This window comes from Gobius niger (genome assembly GCF_951799975.1).
Source record: "Gobius niger genome assembly, chromosome: 13".
NCBI classification, from domain to species: Eukaryota; Metazoa; Chordata; class Actinopteri; order Gobiiformes; family Gobiidae; genus Gobius; species Gobius niger.
Window position 1 is genome coordinate 30,333,561 of NC_136864.1, and position 25,010 is coordinate 30,358,570.

The window sequence follows — 25,010 nt, forward strand, 5'->3', positions numbered from 1 at the left end:
GAACATCCTGGAAGCAGCTACAGTGGGAGGAAAAAGTATGTGAATGGCTTGGAATTTCTCACATTTCTGCCTAAATTGGTCACTAAAAGTGGTCTGATTTTCATCAAAATCATAAGAATGATTAAACAGTGTCTGCTTAAACTAATACCACCCAAACATTTACATTTTATCATATTTTTACTGGCCATAACATGTAAACATTCACTTTACACTGTGGAGTAAAAGTAAGTGAACACCCAGAAATCTCACCGAACTGTTCCTCCCCAACTGTTCAACTTTGGGTCCACTGAATATTTTTCCAGTAGACCAGTGGAGCATCCAAGAGCTCTTTCGCAAACCAGTTGAACAGTTTGGGAGGAACACACAACGTCATGTGTGGAGGTCAAATGGAACATCGCTACACTATGCTCACTGTGACTATGGTGCAGGAGAATCATGGTGGGGGCTGTTTTGTTGCCTCAGGGCCTGGACAACGTTTTATCATCAATAAAAGAATTTATTAACAAGTTCATGAAGATCTTTTGCAGAAAAAACTGAGACATTGACAACAGCATGTGAATCCCTAGTATTAAATATCTGATCCTTCGTTTGCAGCAGTAACCATTCCTCTTTACAAAACTGCTGCAGTTCAGTGAGATTTCTGGGCGTTCACTTACTTTTTCCACGCTATATTGTGAATGTTTACATGTTATGGCCAATAAAAATATGATCAAATGTAAATGTTTGGTTGGTATTAGTTAAAGCAGACACTGTTTATTCATTCTTATGATTTTGATCAGACCACATTTTATGACCAAGTTAGGCAGAAATGTGAGAAATTCCAAAGTGTTCACATACTTTTTCCTCCCACTGTATATGGTTCACTTGGCTCACCTTGTCCCGGACGAGGCTATAGCAGGATGGACACTGCTGGCAGCCAGGAGCAGAACGATTGTAGAAGTAGTTCTCTTCACACATGTCACATCGAGCACCAACAAAGCCAGGTTTACACTCACAGCGGCCGTCCTCCTTACACTGACCAGACAGTGAACCCTCAGGATCGCAGTCACATGCTGAAAAGATAGGATTGGGTCCATTAGGGACCTTTCCTTTTAAGAAAAGTGTTGCACCACCTGAGCCTTACGTTTGCATCCAGATGAACTGAAGCCAAAGAAGTTGACCTCGCACTGCTGGCACTGGAGACCTGTGATGCCTGGCTGACACTCGCACTGACCGGAGAGCACGTCACACTGCCCATTGGTGGAGCCAATGGGATTGCAGTTACAGCTAAAGAGGAAAAATGGTAATTAATTGGGAAAGTTGTCCAACGTAACCATGACATCAGTTTCAGTTTAAAGTTCAATAGAAACACAACGTTTCCTCTCACCGTTCACAGCCTTTGCCACTGTGCAGGTTGTAAAAGCCTGGCTCACACGCACTACAGTCCCGCTCTGCAACATTGGGCAAACAGGGGCACTGTCCTGTGACTTGTGAGCAGCTGGTCTGCTGGTCCACAGTCCCAAATGGAGAGCATGTACAGGCTGAGAAAGAACACGCGGAGCCAGTAAATTGGTGTGTTTAGGCACTGATCAAACTATATTAAAATAAGCTTATACTCCAAAAATGTGATGATAAGCTTCACCACAGTCTTCAGAGTAACAAGTATCATGTGATTTCCACACACACCTTTGCATTTGTCATTGGGGTTGGTGGCCAGGGCGTTGCCATAGTAGCCGTCCTGGCAGCGATCACAGAAGAAGCCCGCTGTGTTATAGATGCATTTCAGACACTCTCCGGTTTCACGGTTACAGTTTCCCACCGCATTGGGGTCAATGTTGTCACTGCATTTGCATGCACGGCAGGTTCTCACTGGACCATTTTGTCCCAGAGGATCCCCAAAAAAACCATCATCACACAGCTCACAGCGCTTGCCTAGAGATTTGACAAAGTTTAGCTCTGGAGCTAATGGGTATACATAGACTTTACATATATCACACAATAACAAATAAACAAAAGAAGATAAACAGAATAGACATAATGTGGGTATAGCGTGCTAACCAGTGGTGCCTGCAGGGCAGTTTGTGCACACCACCTCTTTGGTTTTGGGGACCACAGCGCAGGTGGCCCCACTAGGACAGGGGCAGGGCTGGCAGTCTGCAGCAGAGCCACCAGTAGCATCGCCATAAAATCCATCCTTACAGCGCTCACAGCTCAGACCTGCCGTGTTGTGCTCACATTCACATGCTCCTGAAAAACAAAGGAAAAAAACAAAACAAATGAGGTTTGTTCAAACTAGGACTACTGAAAGAAAGACACAAGCTGAGAGTGGCAGAAAACGGGCCTTGGCTGTTATTGTATTTCTTAGTTTAGTAGGCTTAGTCCCAGAGCTACAGTCAACACAGCCTGTGATAAACAAAACACTTAGAAACGTAATTCTTCATTTAGTAAACAATAATAATAACAAAAAAATAAAAAAATAATACATTTTACTCTATATTTGTATTTTAACTCCCATATATTAAGTGTATGCGTTAATTGAAATGTAAAGTAAATGTGTAATAAATATAGGCCTAAGCTAGTTAGATAGAGGCTGATTGGGCATTCTCATGGCTGTCCATGCTGGATATAAGTGTATGTAGAAGTCCAACTGTGGCTGGGTGACTTTAATATAATGAGGAAAGAGTCTATGTCATACCTGTACTGGGGTCACAACTTTGGCTGTGGCCATGACAGTTGCATGGCTCACATTGACTGAAGGGTCCGAGCTCTGGCTGAGCACGGCGATATCCCACAATGCATCTCTCACAGTGCTGACCCTCATAGCCCTGAGGACAAGTGCAGGACTCCACCCAGCGAGCCACTTCCCCAGGCCCCTGCCGCGCAGTCACCAACACCACATTGTCCAGGTAGCCAGCACCTGCCCTCACAAACACACCAGTCTGCTTTAATATCTCACTCATCTGATCAGAAGTCATGTGCCATGTGGGCCCTCTTACTCTTATCACTGTATGTGCCGCGGATTTTAATGGCGGTCAAGTTATGGAGCAGACGCTGAAATTCCACGTGGCTGATGGCGGGCCTCCAGGGATAGTCCGCGCTGTCATGGAGCCTGAAACACATGCAGACTTTATGTCAGCGCCTGTGCTCATCTTGAAGACAGAGATGCCTTAAGCTTCGTCATAGATTCAAAACAGCCAGGTAATAAACTTAATACATTTCTAAATACATTTAATAGGAAAGTTAATTTTAATGATGCTTTTCTGTTAAATCTTTGAATTTGGGAGTATTGTAGCTTCATTTTCAAAACGACACTCTTCTCAATTCTGGATAATCGGAGTTTAAAATATTGGCAGAATTCTTGGGTTTTATTCAGAGTTAAAATTAATGACTTAAGGAGTCCGTGAGGCAAACAAAGATTGAGAACCACTGATCTACTCCACACATACAACATTATTCAACGAGGCAATATTGACCTAAAACAACTTTAAAATAGAAACAAGTCATCCATTTCCGGCCCAAAATGAAATGGACTCAGCCCTGCTCCCAAGCAAACGTCACTCAGCAGAACACAGTGATGAGGCGAATATGTCCATCCAACCAAACAAACCAAACAAACCATCAAACGACAGTCACAACAGTTTATTCCATTTATGATACCGGTCAACATTCTTCATACCGGTATCATGAGGATAAAGGCATCTTCATGATACCTTTAGAACATGAGGAAATCATATGTATGATGGTGAATAAAGCACTACCTGTTCCTGACAAAACACAAGCACGAGGAGAGTTTTCCGACAGTGGTGTTGATTATGAGACGTGAAACGTTTGTGTCAGTCAGGTTTAGCATATTTGGATAATAAGAAGTGCACATTACCAACCCAAATGGAGCCATTCCAGCGTATTTTTACTCACCGTTGCTGGCTCTGGAGAAGCAACAGCAGCTATATCCTGTGATATATCCTGTGACTGCGTCAGGTTTGACACAAACTCTGTATTTTTCCACCTGTCCTAAATCTGGAGACGGGTCCCGAGGTGCTGCACTGCAATTGTTCACTGCTTCGAACACATTAACGCAGGTGCACTAACAGATAGGCCAAATGCAGGGACAATTAAAGGATGCCTTAATATATCCTTAATGGCTCAGCCATTTATTATATTGTTTCTCCATTATTACTGTATTGACTGAATGTCTACATTTTTGGCTGTTACTTCCAACAAGTCTTTATACAAACAAGCCTGGACCTACCTGAAGACATAATTCTGCATGTGCTCACTGGGATAAGCATTTCCCTGAGCGATCAGTGGGACAGCTACTCTCAGACCAGCTCCCTCCAGCACCAGGTCTTCAGCAGACAGTCTGGTGTCTCTGCGGTCCACCCGGAAGCTCAGGCTTAGGTTCTGCCCATAGCTCAACAGCTGGTTCCCTAAGAATTTATCTGGGGAAAAAACGGAATCAGGGATAATCAAGTCAGAGGAGACAACACCGTACCGTTCAGTTCACATCAGGTGCATCCGTGTCAAAAGGTTCAAAATGTACGACATGTTTTCTTCATAGTGTAATAAAACTGCATTTTGTAATAATGTGCTGCATTTTGGAGAAATTATGCATACCATAAATTCCCACTAGCTCAGCGCGATGCTCTCGGTGTAGTGCTGGTGTCAAAGTGCTGGCCTTGTCATGTTTAACAAACGTGACCTACAATCAGGTCCTGTACATTTTTCACAGTGAACCCCCAGAACAGGATTTAAAAACAACTTTTTAAAACAGAATTGCTCCATTTAGTTCCAGCTAAAATAAAGTTTCCATGTTATTGCATTTTCCCGAAAATACAAATTTGCCAACTGCAGCACATTACCAGATGCAGTTTGATTACACAATGGTTTCACTAACTATTGCTCTTATTGCACACATAACAAAGGTATACCTGGTGCCATAAAGTACATGGGAAAGTAGTCTTCGGATATTAAGGACACCTCCTGTCCGCTGGTCCACTGTACGGACACGGACGAGCCGTCCCTCTGCTGGGCATTCCACTGCTCCGTATCTGACGAGAGAAGAGAGCAACATTACACTCTATAACAGCCCATATTATGTTAAAACAAATAATCAAAAACAGACAGAGTTGTGTTTTGTTTAATTCGAGCATGCTTGCGTAATCCTGCATATTCAGTCTGTATCAAGTCTATCAAGTATCTCGTATTATCCATCCATCCAACTTCTTCCACTTTTTCCAGGCCCCAGACTTCCCTGTCGACGGGCACTTCCTCCAGCTGTTCTGGGGGAACCCAGAGGTGACATCAGCTCAGAGACATGGTCCCTTCACAAGTCCTGGGCCTGTTCCTAATCGGGACATGCCTGAAACACCTCCGGAGGGAGGTGACCAGAGCCACCTCAGCTGCTCTATGCAACATTTTAATTTAGTTTTAGTCTCAGTCATTTTAGTCTGGTGCCGTGATGTCGCCGTGGTCTGCAAACACTGCCCCTGTATCTGCGATCTTGTCCTTATCTTATCTCAGGACCATAGGTGAGGGTAAGGTAACATAGATGGATCTGTAAATCGAGATAAATATGAATAAACCGCCGCGGTGTGAAAGGTGCTGTAACCATAGGCGGGGGGGATAGGGGGGGTTACAACACTCCCAATCTTCAGAACAACTCAATTTAACCCCCCAATATTGCCCCCTAATGAATGAATAAAATCAGTAGGCTATATAAAGATATAAATCCGTTGGCTTCTATGACAATGGTTTCATATTCGAAACTAATCTTTAAAATAAAAATGTTTTGTGTATCGGAGAAAAAGCACTTCAGCACCACAGTGCACCGATGTCAGTGCCAGCTACAGCCTGCACACCTCAAAGTAGAGGAGAGCCGCGGTAACTGAGGGGAAATAACTGTCTGCATTTAACTGTTAAGAGTGCTATGCTCACAGTGCTATGTTATGCCCCTGCTCGCGTGCTTAAAATGAGTGTCTATTTGCTGAACATTGGTCAAAAACTCGCATAGATATGGTCATTGTTATACAGTGATCAGGCAGGATCAGTACGTGAGCATCCGGCCCATTCGTCTCGTACTACAGCGGAAGACACAAACCTAAACGTTCACGGCAAACTGCTGCTGGCCATTGGGTGGCCGGGTAGACACACAACGAGCCTGTGTCTATAGCAACATTCTTTTCTCCGGTTTTATTCCTTAAATATGTCTAAGGAAATGAGCCCAGTTTTCCTGGTTTCCCTCCTCTGTCAAAGTATTTGCCTTATACTTTGAATGAATTAACATTACAATCAAATTATGTCCTTATATTAGCTATTAGTTATGACCTTTGGATGATATTTAGTCTATAATCTTATTGAAACTGCTCTTTTCAGACTTAAAGCCCTGTTTGGGCCCAAAAGGTCTTGATTTAATGTTTTTTCCATCAGTCTCTTTTATTAAAGGTGATCACTATCCAGGTGCAAAAATGAACCAGAATGCAGGAAATTGCTTGTGTTTGTCTCGAACTCTCCCTGTCTCACCCTCACCAGACTCCCCCATGTATTCTGTTGCCGAGAAATATAACATGATTATGGAATCTTAACCCCCCCCAATGTTGAGACGAAAGTTACGCCCTTGGTTGTACCTGTGTCGAAGGTGGATGAGACGGTGTGGACGCTGAAGCCTTCGGCGCTGTCACACACAGAGGAGTGCTGGAAACAGAAGCACGGAGTACAGCCCTGAGGATTGTTCGGGTCCAGGTTAAAGAACCCCAGTTTACACCTGCAAAAGCAGATCACAGGGATGGAGTGCAGGTCACAATTTGATGGATGTTTTGGCTTTTCAAATGTCATATTGAAGATATATTGTATAAGATATATTGTGAATGGACTCTGAAGTAAGAATGCTCATTGGCCACTGTTTAAACCTGCTGTCACTTTGCCTCTGCCCAGGGACTACAGATGAAAATGAGCTTGTAGCCATCTTTGGTCTGTGCAACATAGTTGTATAGTATAGTAGTTATATATTTTATTATGTTATTTTTTTTTTTTTACATATTTCTATTATTATTATTATTATTGGGTCGGCCCATTTTCACTTAACAAAAAAAAAAATGTTTTTCTCTATAAACACATTAAATACATAGCTCTCAGTGGCATAAAGGCAGCTACAAACTTAGCCCTATTAGAAGTACAGAAACTTGAGTTCAATTAAGTGGAGGCCTCACAGTTGAGTATTTGAGGGAGTGTCAGAGAAACTGCTCCAATCCGCCTTTGGGAGAGACCATCAGGTCAAGTGTTACTGTGAGGGCAAGGTCAAGCTATTAAGCTAGAAAGTACTTCCTGTTTCTTGTCAAGTTAATTTCACTGTTCTGCATCGCTGCTCTACAGTTTAACACCTCATATATAAACAGGTTGTACTGCCATGTCAGAGAGGATGTTATGTTTTTGGCCATATGTGCCTGTTTTGACCTCAGTGAGACCTCAGACTCACCTCCACTCATCGTGGGATTGTTCCGTCTATATGACCTACCCGAGCCTGCTCTGGAGCCACACCCAGGACCAAGCCAAGCCACGAGGACAATTTTTGTTAATAAATTAACCTCGAACCATGTTTGGGTGTTGTGTCTGTTTATGGGTCCAACTTAACTAATAACAGAAGATTTCAATTTGTCTTAGTCTTAACGTTTTTGTTCAACTGTGGTTGTTTCAAAGTTGCTACAAAAATGAAGTGCAAAATGATTTGGTTAGAAACTGGAGCTGCAGTAAAGTGGTAGCACTGTAGCAATGAGGAGGAAACATCAGACAGTCAGTGTCCACAAAATATTTCCACACAGTATGAAAAATTGACATTTTAAACAATGGTGAAGCAATTTGGTCTCAATAGTGGAATGAAGTCATTTTCCTATATTTCTTTTTATAAAGATTGTTGTGAATGATACACAATAGCGTGCCGCACGCGTGCTATTTTTAGACCGCGTGACGTCAGCAACGTGAACCGGAAGGGGGTCAACATAGAAGCGCGCTCGGTTACGACTCATGCTATAACTGCTTGTTTTCTGCCGGTTATCGCTCAGATTATAACACGCCGAGTAAACACTGCTGCTGTGGAACTTGCAGAAACGACTCCAGACACTATGACCGTCCACATATCCCGAAACCAAAAACCCAGAGGGATAAATGTGAACAATGGGTCAACTTGTGCGGGCGTCCAAAAGTCCAGTTCTAATACAGTTCTACACTGGCCAACTTTCTTAAAACACTCTTATTTAAATATGGAAGACATGTTCAGCCTCTGCCTTTTTCTAGCAAGCCTGTTCATGCCTACAGGTAGATCCAACAGATTTACTTTTTCTGTAGTAAGGAAACAGCCTTAGGGGAAGGGTAAAATAATTTAGAGAATTGATATTAATTAAAAGTGAAGTGTTGTTGGCTGTGACCGAGTAGCATTAGAGATCGCTAAACAATAAATAAATAAATAAATAATAATGATATAAATAACCCCCAACAACTGTCAGACGTAAGACAACCAGAGGACATAATATATATGACAGACAGGACGTAGGGTGGTAAAATATAGCTTGTTGAAACTGCAAAATGTCACTATCAGTGGCGTACGCTGATGTTTTTTTAGGGGAAAATGGTGTTGATAACAATCTACCTCTGGATCAGGTCGGCTCTTTTACCCGTCTTTTTCAGCCCTCTACACTCAAGCCATCTCTTTAATTGAACATTTGTATGTTCTTCTACATCTATACCAGTGAATCTGGCACCGGGGACATCATTCTCGGACAGTTAGAAGGTTTAGCTCAGTAGACATCTCGTCCGTAAACTATTTACATTCGTCTAGCATGAGTGACAGGCGCGAGTTTGACCCCCCTAGCAACTGTTGCTAGCTTAATGAATATTTATAAGGAAAGGTGATGTATATCGTGCGGTACGCTATTTCAGAGTCGTCCGCATTGTGAGTGTCACGTTACAAATGTGTGTGTATGATCGGAGAAACACCAAGTGCATTGGTTTTGCGCATCTGATGGTTTTCAGCTTCTGCCCCATTGAACATCCTCATATTAAATCTTAGCTTACTTTCCGCCACTATCAGTTTTGTGATTGACCTAACAGTAGTTTTTAAGCCTTTGAGTGTCTATTATGTTTGAACTATGCTGTACCTGTCACAGCTGAAGCCCTCCACGTGGTTCTTGCAGCGGCATTGGCCCGTGTTGACATCACACTCCTGGGTACTGCCCGACGGAGAGCATGAGCAGGGCCTGAGGAGACACACAGTCAGACTCACTCAGGACAGTGGAAAACAGTCTTAACAAATTCATTAACTGTTTTTAAGTCAATCCAGGATAAATTTAAGTCCATATAAGGAAATATACATTTAGTCCGTGACGTTAGTGCAACGTTAATAGTAGTCGAACCTGAATTACAGTTTGAATGGTCGCAAAATGGCAAATCACAAAGGCTCCAGTAGAGGTCATGCAGATAAGATTCCAGCATGGCCTGGTTATCATTTGTTTTCACCCGCTGTCTGGAATGTTTGAGGTTTGGTTTAGAATAAATGAATGCATCTGCAATTCGGTTAATATAATGTTCTCTGCATTTCTGTCTTAAGGCTAAGGCTAGACAGAGACTGCAACCTTCAATAGTCAAGACTGAATCAAAGTCAATCCAAGTTCATTCCTATAAACTTTACAACAACAATCAATCAATCTTTATTTATAAAGCACTTTTCATACATTTCATATATAACAAAGTGCTTTACAGATTTAAAAACACTCCCCCATACCCACCTCCTCCCACAGATACAAACAACATTGTCAAAATCACACTTGCCCCATCCACCTCCCCAGAGACACACCACAAAATCACACCACAAAATCACACCACAAAAGCGCACGCGCGCACACACACACACACACACACACACACACACAAACTATGGGCGCTATGAACATAAGGCTGAGTACAGATAAACCAGGTAAGGAAACATCATCCAAGGAGCAGCCACAGGGTGCCCTGTCCATGCAAACACCCACAGGACAGCACCCCGGCAGCCACAGCCAGTCACCACTCTCGATGCGGAGGACTGGGAGAGCATGAAATTGTTAAAAGAAGAAAAATCAAATAATAGGCTCCCCTAAATCAGACTAACTATGAAAGTTGCCCCTGTGTCTCCTGATGACATCACCAAGAGGGAGCATATACAGATTAAAAAGCACTGGGCCTAAAATCGAACCCTGGGGCACACCACATGTAATTCTGTGGACCGTATCCACTCTTACCATGAACGTCCTGTCTTTGAGGTAGGAAGTAAACCATCTGTGTACAGCACCAGAGAGGCCGATGTGTTTTAAATGAGTTAAAAGAATAGTGCGGTCGACTGTATCAAAGGCAGCGCTCAGATCCAGCAGAACCAACACTGTGACCTTCTGTGAGTCATAATTTAATCTAAAGTCATTTAAAATCTTTAAGAGGGCTGTCTCGGTGCTGTGGTTTACTCTAAAGCCAGACTGGAATTTCTCAAGGACATATGTGCAGTAATAAAATCATTAAGTTGAAGAAAGACAAGTTTATCTAAGATTTGGCTTAAAAAATTATTTCACGGAATGTTTTAGAATCATGGTGAAGAAGCTTGTCTATGGTGGAAAAAATAACTTTTGTATTATTTTTATTGTCCGTTACGATTTTGGTGAATTTCTTGAGTTTCTAACTCCTTTATTTTATGTTTTCAGCTGTTCGGTGTAAATTTTGTAATTGATTGTGATTTTATTTTTCCTCCATTTTCTTTCTAGCACCCTGCAATTTCTTTTTTTGTTTTTTGAGTTCCGTGTCGACACAGACAGGAGGACTCTGCACAGAATCAGGCCAAAGAGATTAGTTAAGTAGCCAAGGGAGGGCTCTCCGCTTGGTTACAGCGAGGAAGCCCTTCCCCAGAACGCCTAAAGACGCCCTTTTTAAGCAACCTGTAGCGGGAGGAGGTAGCCACTGCTGTTTGGGCGGAGGCTCGCTCCTTCCGTGCGCCGTCCCAAGTTGTTTCCCTGCGCTCAATGCCATTAACCCGCAGAGCTGGACAGTGGCTTTGCGAGAGGCCCACAGGAGCTGTCAGGGAGCTGGCCGCTACAGCCTGATGATCCGTGCCCTGAGGGTCTGTAGGGATGGGACTGTCGGGGACGTCTCCATTGGTAAAGCCTGCAAAGCGGTTGGACAGGACCGGGGGGGTTTCCGTGGACTACGATATCCACCCAGGATGACTGATTTCACGGAGATGGGGTTAAGCAGGATGACGGGTGCGGGCAGGGAAGAGGGTCCCAAGCTAGCGTGTCCTGCAGCGAGGTGCTCATCACTGGTATTTGTTGTGACTGTTTACGACTAATGTCCATGAAGCGGCCGAGGAGCTTTTCATAGTCCTTAAGCTGTTATGCCAGTCTGTGATTATGTAGTTTTAAGTCTGCTAAAGTTTTAACCTGGTCCAGATCTTCTGAGGGCATGACGAGAACAGAGCCAGAGCTAGCTGGGACCATCCGGGTAGCGAGTTGTGCAAAGATTTGTAATCCAGTCTGCTCGGGTAGGCAGTTAAGGTCGCAGATAAAATCCGATAAAATGTCACCATAAAATGTAGGATTTAAATAATAAAATGTGAATTAAAGGCGACTTCCACCCCCTCGCGCATGCGCATCCACTTGGCAGACTAAAGCGCTTTACATAAAAACAGGAGAGAAAAACATTCACATTCTTCAGGCCAACATGGCAAAAGTCTTAGATCCGGGTCACTGGCTAGCTTAGTGCTGTATGTTACATATTATTCACCTGCAGCACACCTCACAGGGAGATTACGGAGGATCACCATCCTCCGTAATCTCCCTGTGAGGAAGAAGGTTAACACTTTATGAGTGTAAGTCCCACAGGCAGAGGGCATCCACGTTTATAATACCCATTCTGGACAGGGGACACGCAGATCAGGGGCCAACCCTTGTGCAACCCTTGGAGCTGCAAATCATCTTTTCTGAAAATCTGGCACAGCCTACTCCTCTGGAAGCCCCAGTTCCCACTTCATACTTGGGATTTTATCTAAAACCACAAACTTTTTTTTTTGCAGAACTTTGTTGTTGTATTATTGTAGGGTTCCAAGTAAAATTTGCAACAACAAGAATGCATGATTCAGATAACTACATAATAAAATGTAATAATTAAAAGAAGTCTGAAAAGCTTTGTCATGTGCAACTCACAGTTTGAAATGCAGATATCAAGAGAAACATGGGTTAGATGTTTGCTACCACAAGATGGCACTGTTTCAGAGTCCTTTACCTGCAGCCAGCCTCCGTGAGGCTGTGGAAACCGGGTTGGCACCTGTCGCACTTCTCTCCGGTGACTCCAGGCTTACAGGAGCACATCCCTCTGTCATCACACTGCGGGGACTCCGAACCTGTCCACAGAGAGTTCATTTATCCACACATCATTCCTCATATACAGCCTTGAACCCCCCATTCGGAGCAAAGCGGTTTACTTTAAAAAGGAAAAGGCCACCGTTTTTCCATACTGAGATATGTTCTTACCCGAGGTTAGACGAGTTGATGCATAACTGTCTGGTCTTTGTGCGTGCACTCAGTCACACAAATAGCAAATAGTTAGAAGTTACCATGCTGTTCAACGGTTTCCCTATTAAAATACAGTTACGTGAGCCGTTACACGATCCAAGTCTAGATACACAAAATGAAACATGTCCATTTTCTAAGCGGATAAAAGGGAGTACTATATATGTAAGGCGTAATAATACCATAGGGGCACTTCTCACTCCTATGTTTTTACGTCTTACAATATAGTACCCCTTTTAATCCAAGATTTTTTTGTTTAATTTTGTGTAACTAGACTTGGATCGTGTAACGGCTCACGTAACTGTATTTAAATAGGAAAACCGTGGAACAGCGTGGTAGCTTCTAACTTCACACCAGTTTGGAGCTATACCTATGCTAGGAAAGGCTGGATGCTAAGACAGTTATGCATCAACTCGTCTAAGCTAAGGTAAGAATATATCTCAATATGTAAAAACGGTGGCCTATTCCGTTAAAGATACATTATGCAACTTTTTATTACGAAAAAAAACCTTGACATTTGTGCATAATTGATCTATTGGTGACCGAGCGGCTGTATGGGTGACGCCATGGTAACCACTCAAAAGGTTTTTTCCCCACATAAAATGTTCCATAAAGCGCCTTTAAAAAAAATAACCCAAACCTCCCCGTCCTGTTCCTGTGGAAATGAGGCTCTAGATTCCCCTTTCTTTGTACACTAACTTTAATAATTCAGACAGGACAACTTTGAGCAGAATGAGTGAATGAGAGACGTGTAATAATGTGGACTTAAGGCTCACCAATAGAGTTGCAGCCACAGGGCAGGCAGCGGCTCCCGGTGCGGTCACGGTGGTAGTTGTCCAGGCAACGCTCACAGTTGGGCCCATCAGTGTTGTCAGCACAGTTCAGGCAGTGCCCACCGTGGCCTGTTGCTCGGTACAGCTCCACATCAAAATAGCACTCCGAACTCTTCCCGTTACAGTTGCAGGCTAAATAAATCATATACAAAGGAGAATTAAAATATTGAAAATGCGGATCCAGGTCATACAGCTATGTGACCAAGGCTGGCACATTCCCCCCTCCTGGAACCACCACCTTAATGTGATGGAGGGGTTTGAGCACCCGAATGATCCTGGGAGCTCTGTTGTCAGGGGCTTCGTGCCCCTGGTCGGGTCTCCCAGGGCAAACAGGTCCTAATTGACTGGTCAGACAAAGAGGGGTTTAGAAGCCCCTTATGAGAGACCAACAGGCCTGTTTAATCGTGAGGCCGTCCTCCTTTGGACCCACTACCTACAGGAGGAGCCATAAGGGGCTGGTGCAATGTGATTTGGGCAGCTCCAATGGCAGCCCCCACGGCTCATTGTTTGTAGCATCCATCCAGTATTAGCCTTAGCAGCCGCGAAGGGATAACTTTTCCCGTGGTGCTGGACCAGATTCTGTTTGGAAGCGGACCGAGACCACCTGAAAAAGTGGGTCTCGGTTCTTTGATCCGCACCAGTTTGTTGAATAAAAAATGTAAAAAATTCAAAATGAACCCTGATCTGTTTAAAGTGGAGCAAACAGTGCAGGGATGGAAACAACGCACCAGGAAGAGATTGGATTGTTTTAGAAATTTAGCCTGCAGGTGAATAGGGAAACAAATTCCATTTTGTGATAACAATTTGAAACTTCTGCTGTAGATGACTGACATAAATGAGGAAAACATTTATAGAAATGTTTCTGTAATTTTATGTTTTTATGTAAAAACATCAAAATTGCCAAAGTTTTCAGCGACAAAATGGATAGACCCAAATTTAAATGTATGGTTTTATTTTGTTTATATATTAGTTACTACATTTTTTTGGGGGGGGGTATTTTGGATCTTGTTTAGCTTTTGAATAAGCTTTTCATAAAATCAGATTTTACCTTGTTTTTTGTGTTCAAAGCTGAATAAAACAGGGTGGGAATTAGATATTAAAAAATCCCTGTGGAAAAAACCTTCAAATATTAAGTCTAAGACTGGACTTACTTTTAAGTTTGACGTCTGTAGGACTCCAAACTTAAAAGTAAAGTAGTGAGGTTGTTGCATGAGTGGAACAAAACCTCATTTAGAGAAAACCAGCCTAAGGTTTTGTACCGAGTGCACATGCGTGGATAATATTATTTGGATTATAGCATTGTCTCGGGGAGCCTTCAGGACACGTGGATGTAAAATCTGTCAATATTTGTGAATGAATACGCGAGGGAAAGACGGCTTTGCAAAGCGATGTAGTAGCCACTTCCGGGAAATCTTCGCCTCGCGACAAATCATCATAAAATAAGCATCGCACGGAAGACTAAGATGTTAAGGAGCAAACTAGCTAAATGTCCACTTTGACCACTGTGTGAAAAATCAATACTTCACCTGCCGTGTCTCACTTTTTCCACATTTATTTCTGTATATTGATTAGGGGTGTAACGGTACGCTAAAATTGTATTCGGTTCGGTTCACGGTTTTGGAGGGCTCGGTTCGGTTAATTTTCGGTACAAATAAATAAGAACTAACAAAATTTTTCTTTTGAAAAGCTGCCAATACACAATAGAATTCTTGCATAAAATAAATAAAAGTGACCCATTTGGGTGATATTTTAAATAAATTGCACTCTTATAATGAGAGTTACTGTAACTCATGAGAACCATGTGGATTCAACTCAACAAAAAGGCCACAGTGAACGGCTTTTTACTCTCGTCTACTCGCCAAACTACTGTCCTGATACTCTAGACTCACCAGACACAGTAAGAAGAGGGTTTAAATGAGAGTGAGGCCCAGAGTCTGCGCAGAGAAAACATGTGAGCAGTGCCCGGGACACGGGTGACGTGATGCAACCGCGGAGGAGCCGCGCATGAGGCGAAGCACCGGGAGACAGACGACCGAGCGGTACACGAGCGGAGAAGCACTCGCGCTTTGGAAGAGACAAGGGGAAGGCGGTCGGTCTCTCCTGCTCATTCACTTCACCAGACTACTCCGTTTTGGTGTTATATGTGGCGAAGTAGGCGGAGAGTGAGTGCGCGCTGGAAGAGCCTGTCCCCGTAACAACAACGCGTTGATTAATCAGTGAAACAACACTACGTAGTTTGCGTATAGGAAGAACCGGCTCTGAGCGCTGGTGTAACTTTTTGGCTGAAGTGCGGACGTGACGGGATATTGTAGCGAGGCTCAAGACTTTTAATCAAATACTTAAAGCCAGCGCCTGTAGTTTCTCTCGGCTACTCATGCAGCTTCAATGTACGTCACTCAATAGCGTCCGTGCGGAAACTCGCGTAGGAACTTTGTTCCGCGGCACTTAATATGACGCTAATAATAAATTTACATTATTTAATGAAAATAATACACCGAAACGGTACGCAAGTGGACCGAACCGAACAGGCCGAACCGAACGGTTCAATACATCCCCGTGAACCGTTACACCCCTAATATTGATACTTATTGAGAGGGACCGATTTGCAAAATGTTAACCTTTCTTAACTGCATATGAAACTGAATTTTTCTGATATTTCTAATACTATAAAGTCAACACGTGCTTCATTTACATGAGTACAGTATACAGTACAGGGTTAACAAAGCCAATGCTGTAAATCATCAGTCATTCAAATATATAACAAATATGTACATATGAATCACTATATGAGCAAATATAGTCCAGAAACATGCCTCTCAGATATAATCTATACCCAGTATTTCCTGTGAAGTGTACTCACGCAGGCACTCGTTGGAGCTGTCAGCGGTGGCTCGTCTCCACGGCCGGTCGTTGTAGAAGGGTTTACAGCGCTCACAGTCCAAGCCCTCGGTGTTGTGTTTGCAGTTGCACATCAGGCGCGCTCCGCTGCTCTTTGTGCACTCGCTGGCATGGCCATTGCACTTACACCTGCACACACGCATTCAGTTCAGCACACAATATACACCTTACTTTATCTTTAAAGTGGACACACAAAAATAAACCTGCTTTTTGGCCAAATCAAACATAAACTTCATATAAAAAACTACAACAAGTAGACTTTAAAACGGACGGAGAGCACTTGTGTACATGTGTGGTTTCAGTGAAGAGCAGGGCTATTGGACCTTTGAGTTAAACTTTAGTCTCATTTGATCTTTCTCAGTCTTTTGTCACTCAGTGTTTCAAATGCCAGTAGCTCCTTTACGAGTATAAACGCTAAGACTTACTTGCACTTATTTGATCTGCAGTAATAGTAGCATATTAAACTCAGCCGTGAAATTGCTGGTTAGTTCTGTGCGTGTGCGTGTGCGTGTGCGTGTGTGTGTGGGTGTCAGGGGAAAAGCAGATGCTCCCACACTGCCTTGGGGAAGGAGCCCCTTTGGGACACGATGGGACAGGTTATTGTCTCCGGTGTTTCATTGCCAGAGCGGAATGGAAACACTGAATCAAACAAAGACTCGTCACTAACAGCTCATGATAGGCTGCATGATTGTGGAAATATCCATCCATAGACTGTAAAAATAATGGACGTCTTATGCTCACTCCTCTCTGTTTACCATAATGACCACGGTCGTGGGGGAATTCATGGCGGATTTACAGACTCCCCCTCCCCAGCTCTGACGAAGCATGTTCCTAAAAAGGACATACGGGCGAGATTTTCACCGTAAACTCGGCCCTTGCGTGACGTGTAACTCGCGCTGCTCCAATGCTAACAGTCCGAGCCTCATTAAGTACGAGATTTCAAAAATTCATATTACGAAAACCAGCCTGGTTTCATATATTGTGACTAACCCATCGTTATCTCAGGAGAAATATCTAGCCTAGTCTAGTGTTGAAAAAATTTAAACCAGCCGTTGTTTTTAAGGTGTCTAAACTCCAATGCTTTTCAATGGGGGCCTAGTGGCGATATGGAGGTACTACAACAATGGCGGAGCAATGGCGGCCCCCAGGGTCGTGGTCATAAAGCAGAGCAGCCGGCGCCCATTGTATCCATCCCATGTTTTTGATTAGCATCTAAACATTTTTACAATTTATTTTTAAATTAAGGTCCAGTTAAAGTGCATTGTCTGAAAATACAAACATGCACAATTGTAGCTTATAAAACAGCTGTTTAATGTTTGCCTTACTAAGCCAAAACCGAAAATCCTTTTGATGCCCAACTGATCAACTCAATTATAACTACGGTCTTAAACAGACTCTGTTGTAGCAGCAAAGTGTTTTTTCGTTGTCACCGTGAAAGTGGCTCCGGAGAAGTAGGTGAAACTCTTTGTTCCCCTCATTCCCCTGACCGTTTGCAGATGCTCTCTCAGAGATCATCTGTGTCTACATTGGATTAAAAATTACAAAATGCATCATATTTTAGAGAAGTAATCCGAGGACGTATCACTAAGTGGCTCTCATTTATCAACACTAGAGGACGTGTTGATGCCGTACGCACACACAGCTAATAATAAATGCAGCAAATGTTTCAATGAAACACATCAACAGATTCATGTGACAGCAGGCCTCATCCAAGAACATTTGTCCAAGCAGGAACTGATCATCGCCTTTCACTTAACAAGCACATTATTTGTTGTGAATTAGGAAGATTTTGAAATGTATCACTAACCCAAATTAATCATATTACCTATTCAAGATTACATTTGCCTCTAAAAAAAAAAACATCTGAAGCAGAGAAAGTCAGCAGAACCGCAAACTTTACAAAGTATCATATAAACAATAAATGTAATCAAAAACTCTAACAGCGGGCATGTGAGCACCCCCTACAGAGTGAGAAAAATATGTGTGTGTGGATGTTTAAAAAATGTGTTTCCGGAGAAATTGTTTGTAGGGTGCCGACATACAGTAAGTGCTTCCACTTTCAGTTGTTGCAGTGGAACAAATGCTGAACAAACATAAAGACAAACTAAGCTAACCTGACTAGTGCTATTTGAGTGCTACTTTTCAGGGTATTTCCGTTACCAGACTTGACCCAAATTTAAACCTGGGCTAAGATGTGAGGCGATTTCCATTACATGCCCACATTCTTGGGATTCCTTTCCAGTAAAGCGGGATTACACAGGGACCACGCCGCTGCACACAGCACCTGTCAGGGGCTGCTTTGTTCACGATCGGCACGGGTTGTTCTGTATCTGGCTCAAATCACTCTGGGTTACATAAAAATACTTTTAAGAGGTGTCTAGAGATACAACGATTCTCGATATTATATCCAATGGTTCGATATTCCCTCTTCGATTCAATACGTAAATATGTTCCATATGAATGGATGAAAGTAGATGTGCCAGGGCCCGCTGTTTCCCTCGCTGAGAAGTATGACACACAGCCCCCTTTGAGAAGCTCCTCCTCCCTGTGATCTGTCTGGAACATGTGTGGTAAATGCTCTTGTTTGTTTGTAGCATTAGCTGCTAGCAGATGACAGGTCATACGATCTCATTGACCCGGAAATAAAAAAAAAAAGATAATTTCCAGAAGGAATTTCTAAATCAATGCGAAATATCGGGAATTTCTACATTTCACATTTACATATGCAGTCAGAAATTCAGGCGGTGGCCGCTGTGTAGTGTCCATAGTGTTTTCGAGCCAGAACACTTTTTGTTTTGTGTTGAATTTTCGCAATCTTCACATTTTCGAGTTGGAGCTGGGGGACAGTTCGTTTACGGAGCTTTCAGCGGAAACATGCGATGTCTGTAGTTTAATTAGGTCTGATATTTAACTGAAAAACGATCATTACTTAGTTTATTTTTTTGTCCTAAGGAGGTTAGAGGGGGGGGTGAGGGGTAAAGGAGAGGAGACTGAAATATAGTATAGGCATTATTTTCTTATTTCAACAAAACACTTTGAAGTTTAACTTCTTAATAAGGCATTCTAACAGAAAAAACAAAAATCTCTTGTTTCATAAGGTTGATAATTCAAACCTGGGCGTTTGAACACATCAGCTTCGCACACATCAGCTGTGGAAGGATTTTGCTGTGGATTATAATGGCCATGGGAAGATGATGGGGTCCGGAAACAAAACCAACCAGAGCAGCCATCTCCGGCGCCATGACTCGGTCAAGCTGTCTTGCGAGCGGGACAGACAAGGTAAAGATCTATCGTCGGCGCCTACAGCTCTGCCTTGTAGTAAATCCCTTGTGCTGTTGGAACAACAATCTGACTGATTGCTCTCGGTGTCCAAATGTATTCCAAAATGTAAGTGTGGGTGCTCTTGGGAAAGGGATCCAACTTGCAAAAAAACAGCAAACCCCGATACTCCAAAATAAATATGCGCAGCACAAGGAAGTACTGAAAGGCCTTTAGTTATTTAGATGGTCAAGCATTGTCTTTTGTACTTCATGAAAACAAGAGTTCACATTAAATGTTTGTTCTGAGCACTTTATCTGGTAAACTCTGGCAGGAATAAGCTGTAACGAGCAATTGTATGTGAGACGCTGTTATAATTAGGAAAAGCATGGTGTTACTATAAAGTAAGTATTGAATATTTCATATAGGGGAAGGTTTTATAAGGTATACGGTTCCACAACCAATTATACTTGAAAAGAGACTTCCATCAGGTCTCATGCTTGGGTTTGTTGCAGTTCAGTTAGAGCGGAGGTTAGGGTTAATGATTAAACTGTTAAACTGTTAAATATGTAGAAGCCCCCAGAAGAAGCTGTACTGTAAACAACCAAAGTATGTTGACCAAAGTGACCTCCACAAAGGGATACGAGCTCAGTTTCCCCAAAGCCAATAATCTGAATGGTTTTGAAGAGTAGCGTTGATAAATCTTTATTTTCAACATTTCGGTCTCTCAAGTTTTACACTAGCACGTACCAGAATGCCCTGCTTTGCTTTTCACCGCCAAGAGCGTCTGCTCCCCCCCTTCGCATTCTTACATCAGCTCACGCTCATCGCGCTGCAGCCTCACAACTTTGATTTGCATTTACTGTACACGTTTTTACCAATCTGTTGTATTTAGCCCACTGCGAGATGGACTGTCCTGAAAGAAAAATATCAGGTCCATTACCAGCTCCTAAGGTTGGGGACCACTGATATAAGGCATGTCAAATATACATATGAACCAAATTGTGTAATAGATTAGAATCACGACTTACGCTTCATAGGTTTTTATTTTTTTTCATAGGCTGCTGGTTTATTCTGGCTGTGGTCATGGACTAAGCCTGAATGTAAACTTAGTGGACAGCTTGTGTCCAGTGGGTCGAGCCGTGACTGCCAGGTCAGATGCAGGTCTATGGGAGGGAGCCTTCTTAAAGCAGTACTAAGTAACTTGTTTCCCTTAATAAATCCTTTCCGTAGTCCCTCTGGGGTAAAACAAGTGTTGATGGGATGAATGGGGGGGGGGGGGGGGGGGTCGTTCATCTCCCCCTGATGTCTCTGGCCTGAAAACCACACTTGCAACTTTGCTGCCCCCGGTTCGGAGCCACCAATACACACTAATGAAATTACGAAGAAGCAGCCAACAGGCTAACGGGCAAAGCTAACTTTGGTCTAGCACCACTTAAACAGTATTTAATTGGATGTACAATATCCCTCTCTCCCTTTGTCTTTGTCCACCTGCAGTGGCACTTGTGGCCTCTAGGGGCATAAGTTACTTAGTACTGCTTTAAAGCTCTGATCTGACCGTGTTACTTCAGCACCAATAAAAGGAGCATTAATGCTGGAGCTCATCAGTCCCGGGCCATTATTATACAGAGTTTTGTTTCGCATCCATGGCAGCATGGTGGCGCAGCAGTTAGCACTCCTGTTTCAAAGCTAGAAGGTCCCAGGTTCGATCCCCAGATGGGGTCTTTCTGTGGAGTTTGCATGTTCTCATGTTCTGTATTTGTACATGCAACCCAAGTATGTCCATCAACATGCCCTGATCCAACCAAATAAACCAGTAACCAGTAAATAAAAATAAATTCCTAGACAGACACTGAACAACTCCAGATACGTTAATAACATGGCTGAAAGGTTCAAAAAATGCCAGTTTAAGATAAAATAGATAAAATAATGACCTTAAATCCCAGGATGTGAATAAATGCCAAAGTATTGCATTAACATGACTCTTACCTTCCCCCAACAGCAAAGTCTGAAATGGCGTAGTAGTAGGACTTGAGGACCTTGGGGTCATTGAAAACTTCATCTCCGAATGTGTTGAGCCTGTTCAGGGTCACTCTGATGTCTGTCGCTGTCACCCAGTCCTGGAGAAAAAGTAGTCATTTATATTTTTATCGAGCAATGTTTTGTTGTTGCAGGTGAAAACATTTCACCTTTTATTCATCACATGTGCAGTGTTAAAATAAATGTTGCTGGGTTCCTTTGTGTGATATTTTGTGGAAAAAGCAGCGGAATGTTGTTAATCAGTTCTTCGGTTGGACATTTGGGGAATAAGGGTTAACTTTGTTGTGAGAAACTCCGTAATGAGGCTGGAGCAGCAGCAGCACGAGCTCCAGTAAGAGTGGAGAGTATTTTGAGAAAGGGGCAGATGGACAAACACCTGTTGATGTTACATCACCGAGGAAAAACTTTTGACATCTGTCTGAGAGGAAACAAAGACTCTTGGGAAACGTGGGAGTTCATCTCACATGATTGCGTGTGTTAGGACTTTAACCCAATGCAGTTTGGTCCAGGTCTCAAAATGAACCTGAAACACATTAAACACTTTGATATTGTGAATAAATTATAGCCAGATTAAATGTGCTTTATTTTTTACTTTACTTTACGTGTTACTTTATTGAAAAGTAACGAATACTAGATTTATTGAATATTGACACAAATTATCACTTAACTACGATCCACTTTATTTAATCATTTTGAATTATTGATTTAATTTAATTTAATTTAATTTAATATGGACCCAGCATTAGGCTACAAAAGATAAAACACATTATTTAGAAAGACAATATGAAGCACATTTTACACATTGGGAACAACTCGGACCTTATTTAAGCCACTGATTGAGCCCTCTGCTAAAGATGTTAATATTAGTCTGCAGTTTTACTCCAGTGGAGAGAGTTCCACAGTGAAGCCCCTTTGAAGGAGAAGCTTGACTCTCCCGAAGGTTTTCTGAACTTTGGCGGGGGTTCAGCTCAGTGCAGACTCCAAAGACTTCTAATTGCACGGTAAATAAAGCCCCCACAAAGCTTTATTACTCATCGAAGGGAATATTCAATATCCAATATTCAATATCCAATATGCTAAATAATCCTCCTTTTCAAAATTAACCTCAGCAAGTAAACGTCTCCTCATAGATTGTTTGACTGAAATACTCATTTGTTTTTTTGATTTTTTACTTTTCATTACTCCACCTCCTGCACTTAATAGCCTTAATAAAGTCAAATTCTTCCTGATCTTTCTCATTTGGCTTATTTGGTAGGGACAGTGCACGTTAATGAGCTGAAAGGCCCGCCTGCATTAGCTCTAACCGCTGTGCCACCCCCGTGTTGGTAAATAAATAAATAGTCGCATTTATATAGCACCTTTTTACCTGCTTTAGGCACTCAAAGCACTTTACATTAAGGAACCAGTCACCAAGTCACACATTCATCATTAGATGGACTTCAAGTTTTGGAATCTCCAGGGACATGCTTCTACAAAGAGGAAACTTGCATCAGAGTCGGTTAAGGGTAACAGTAGCCCTGTGAATTGCAGAGGATTGGATTTACGGGTTCTTTCATACGGTCTCTTTGGTGCCGTTCAGTGCCGGGACCAGCATGAAAATTTACTGAAGGCTTTATTTTGTCTGTTAGGGCCCTTGGAGGCCTTCATCGTTTGTATCAAAAACATTTAGAATTCATCCTAATTTTGTGTTTCTTTACAGCCCTACAGTGGTGTCGGGCCTGCAGTGGGGAGTGGAGCCCAGATTTAGCTGAGAGTCTAGGTCCATATTGGTCTCCATCTATTTAAACCAGGGACACTTTGGGAGGCGTCGGACTGTCTGTTCGCCTGCTCATAACTCTGCTCAAAAATAACTGCTTCATAACGTACCAACGTCCTCATTTCATGATTGAAATGGTCTAAAAATGAATCAGTGCTGGGTATGTATGAAGTTATGAGCTGGAAGCTGTGAGGGAAGAGATGAAGTTTGCCCACCTGCCCCTGAATAGATTTTCCTAAAATTATACAGTATATATCGAGAGAGAGAGGCCCATATATTGTAATGAAGAGACCAACAACTGTTGTATTGTACGTTATTACACAAGATGGTGAGGATGATGTTGAAGCCGAACTCATGAATTCCTTTAGGGGGAAAATAATAAAAAGAAAGAACTTCCAGACATCAAACGGACAACATTCAACATTTCTTGAAAGTGTTATATTTGAGAAACTTTGCAGGTCGCCTTATCCACTGAGAGCTGCACAGCTGGTTCTATTCTCCAGTTTCCCCACATTTTAAATTTGAGGGACAATAAATCTCACGGAGAGAGGCCTATGTGTTGGCTAAGTCCACCGGCTCATCGTCACCGTAACCACAACATCTTCACAGCTCTGGGTGAAATATGCGCTGTGTGGTTAACATCAGCAAGTATTCAATCAGAACTGGGTGAGGCACTAAGTAAACCAACTTTAATTAGCCCAACTCAACTCTGTGTATAACCCCACTACTCCGCTTGTCTCCAGATGCTTTTCTACAGGGAAAAGGGAAGATGCAGGTACTGCTCGCGTTGAGGACAACATCACCAGAACAGGGGCATGCCTGTGTGCATGTTAACCCGAAGCTACTGTTAGCAAACTTTTAAGCATTTGCTGAGGCATTCACTATTGCTGCACATGGGCCACGGCGGTGGGCGGTGCATCTCTTCAAAGTTTAATTGGGGCCAAGCAGCAACTTCAAGGTAGGACAGACAAAGCAAAGCATTTCCCACAAACTCTGTTTGAAGATCTGTGCTATGGTAGAAGTTAACTATCCTAGATAACGAAGCACACACGAGTGAGCTCCCCGTGGAGTGTCACTGTCATTCACCGCTGAGTTTTTTTTTTTTTTTCATAAAGTCTGGACGCACCTGTGTGAAGTTAGCCCTCATAGTGTCCGATTGACTCCATGGGGTGTCATTCCCACCGACAGATGCCTGATCAGCCGCTGTCCGCACAGCTGAGGGAGACGTGTTGTTTGAGGATCACTGGGGTCTTGATGAAGACCTTCCTCCCCTGTAGCCTTTGTCTTGTTTAGTTTTGTCAGAGACTTGTTTTTAGCCTAGTTTACATGTGGTTTAGGCCTGAGTTGGTCTTAGTCTCGACTCCTGGTTTAGGTCCACATGGCTGGATATGGCTAATAATGTACAGAAAGTGATAGTTCTGCCAACTACCAGTATCAGCTATTCAAAATACCATTTAGTGCAATGTAAAAGAGAATAAAGTTGAGTAGAATAAATGAATAAGAGTTTTGTTGGTGCAGCCCTCCTACTCAATTCAGGCTTCTCATGTGGCCCTTTATGAAGATAAATTGCCCATCCCTGCCTCAGATTATTATAGCGCCCCCTCACAGGTGGATCTGGTTGTGATGCCAGTAACGTTGGAAACCATCAGGACCATTAGGTCATATTTTTTT

The 25,010-nt window shown here is 42.7% G+C and overlaps 2 protein-coding genes across 2 annotated transcripts in view; one reads left to right on the forward strand and one right to left on the reverse strand.

Moving 5' to 3' along the window:
- The window catches only part of znf622 (zinc finger protein 622), a 368,360-nt gene that overhangs the window by 233,956 nt on the left and 109,394 nt on the right, over positions 1-25,010 (forward strand). The window lies entirely within an intron of this gene.
- lamc1 (laminin, gamma 1) overlaps positions 1-25,010 on the reverse strand; it is a 60,126-nt gene that overhangs the window by 10,886 nt on the left and 24,230 nt on the right. The window contains exons 3-17 of the mRNA XM_079570072.1: positions 21,533-21,663; positions 16,248-16,414; positions 13,331-13,519; positions 12,268-12,385; positions 9,126-9,224; positions 6,603-6,739; positions 4,908-5,027; positions 4,229-4,418; positions 2,976-3,088; positions 2,675-2,896; positions 2,038-2,226; positions 1,666-1,911; positions 1,367-1,520; positions 1,124-1,266; positions 874-1,052 (exon numbers count right to left, since the gene is read on the reverse strand). Of these exons, the coding sequence (XP_079426198.1) occupies positions 874-1,052; positions 1,124-1,266; positions 1,367-1,520; positions 1,666-1,911; positions 2,038-2,226; positions 2,675-2,896; positions 2,976-3,088; positions 4,229-4,418; positions 4,908-5,027; positions 6,603-6,739; positions 9,126-9,224; positions 12,268-12,385; positions 13,331-13,519; positions 16,248-16,414; positions 21,533-21,663 (2,397 nt within the window). The remainder of the gene's footprint in view (positions 1-873; positions 1,053-1,123; positions 1,267-1,366; positions 1,521-1,665; positions 1,912-2,037; positions 2,227-2,674; positions 2,897-2,975; positions 3,089-4,228; positions 4,419-4,907; positions 5,028-6,602; positions 6,740-9,125; positions 9,225-12,267; positions 12,386-13,330; positions 13,520-16,247; positions 16,415-21,532; positions 21,664-25,010) is intronic.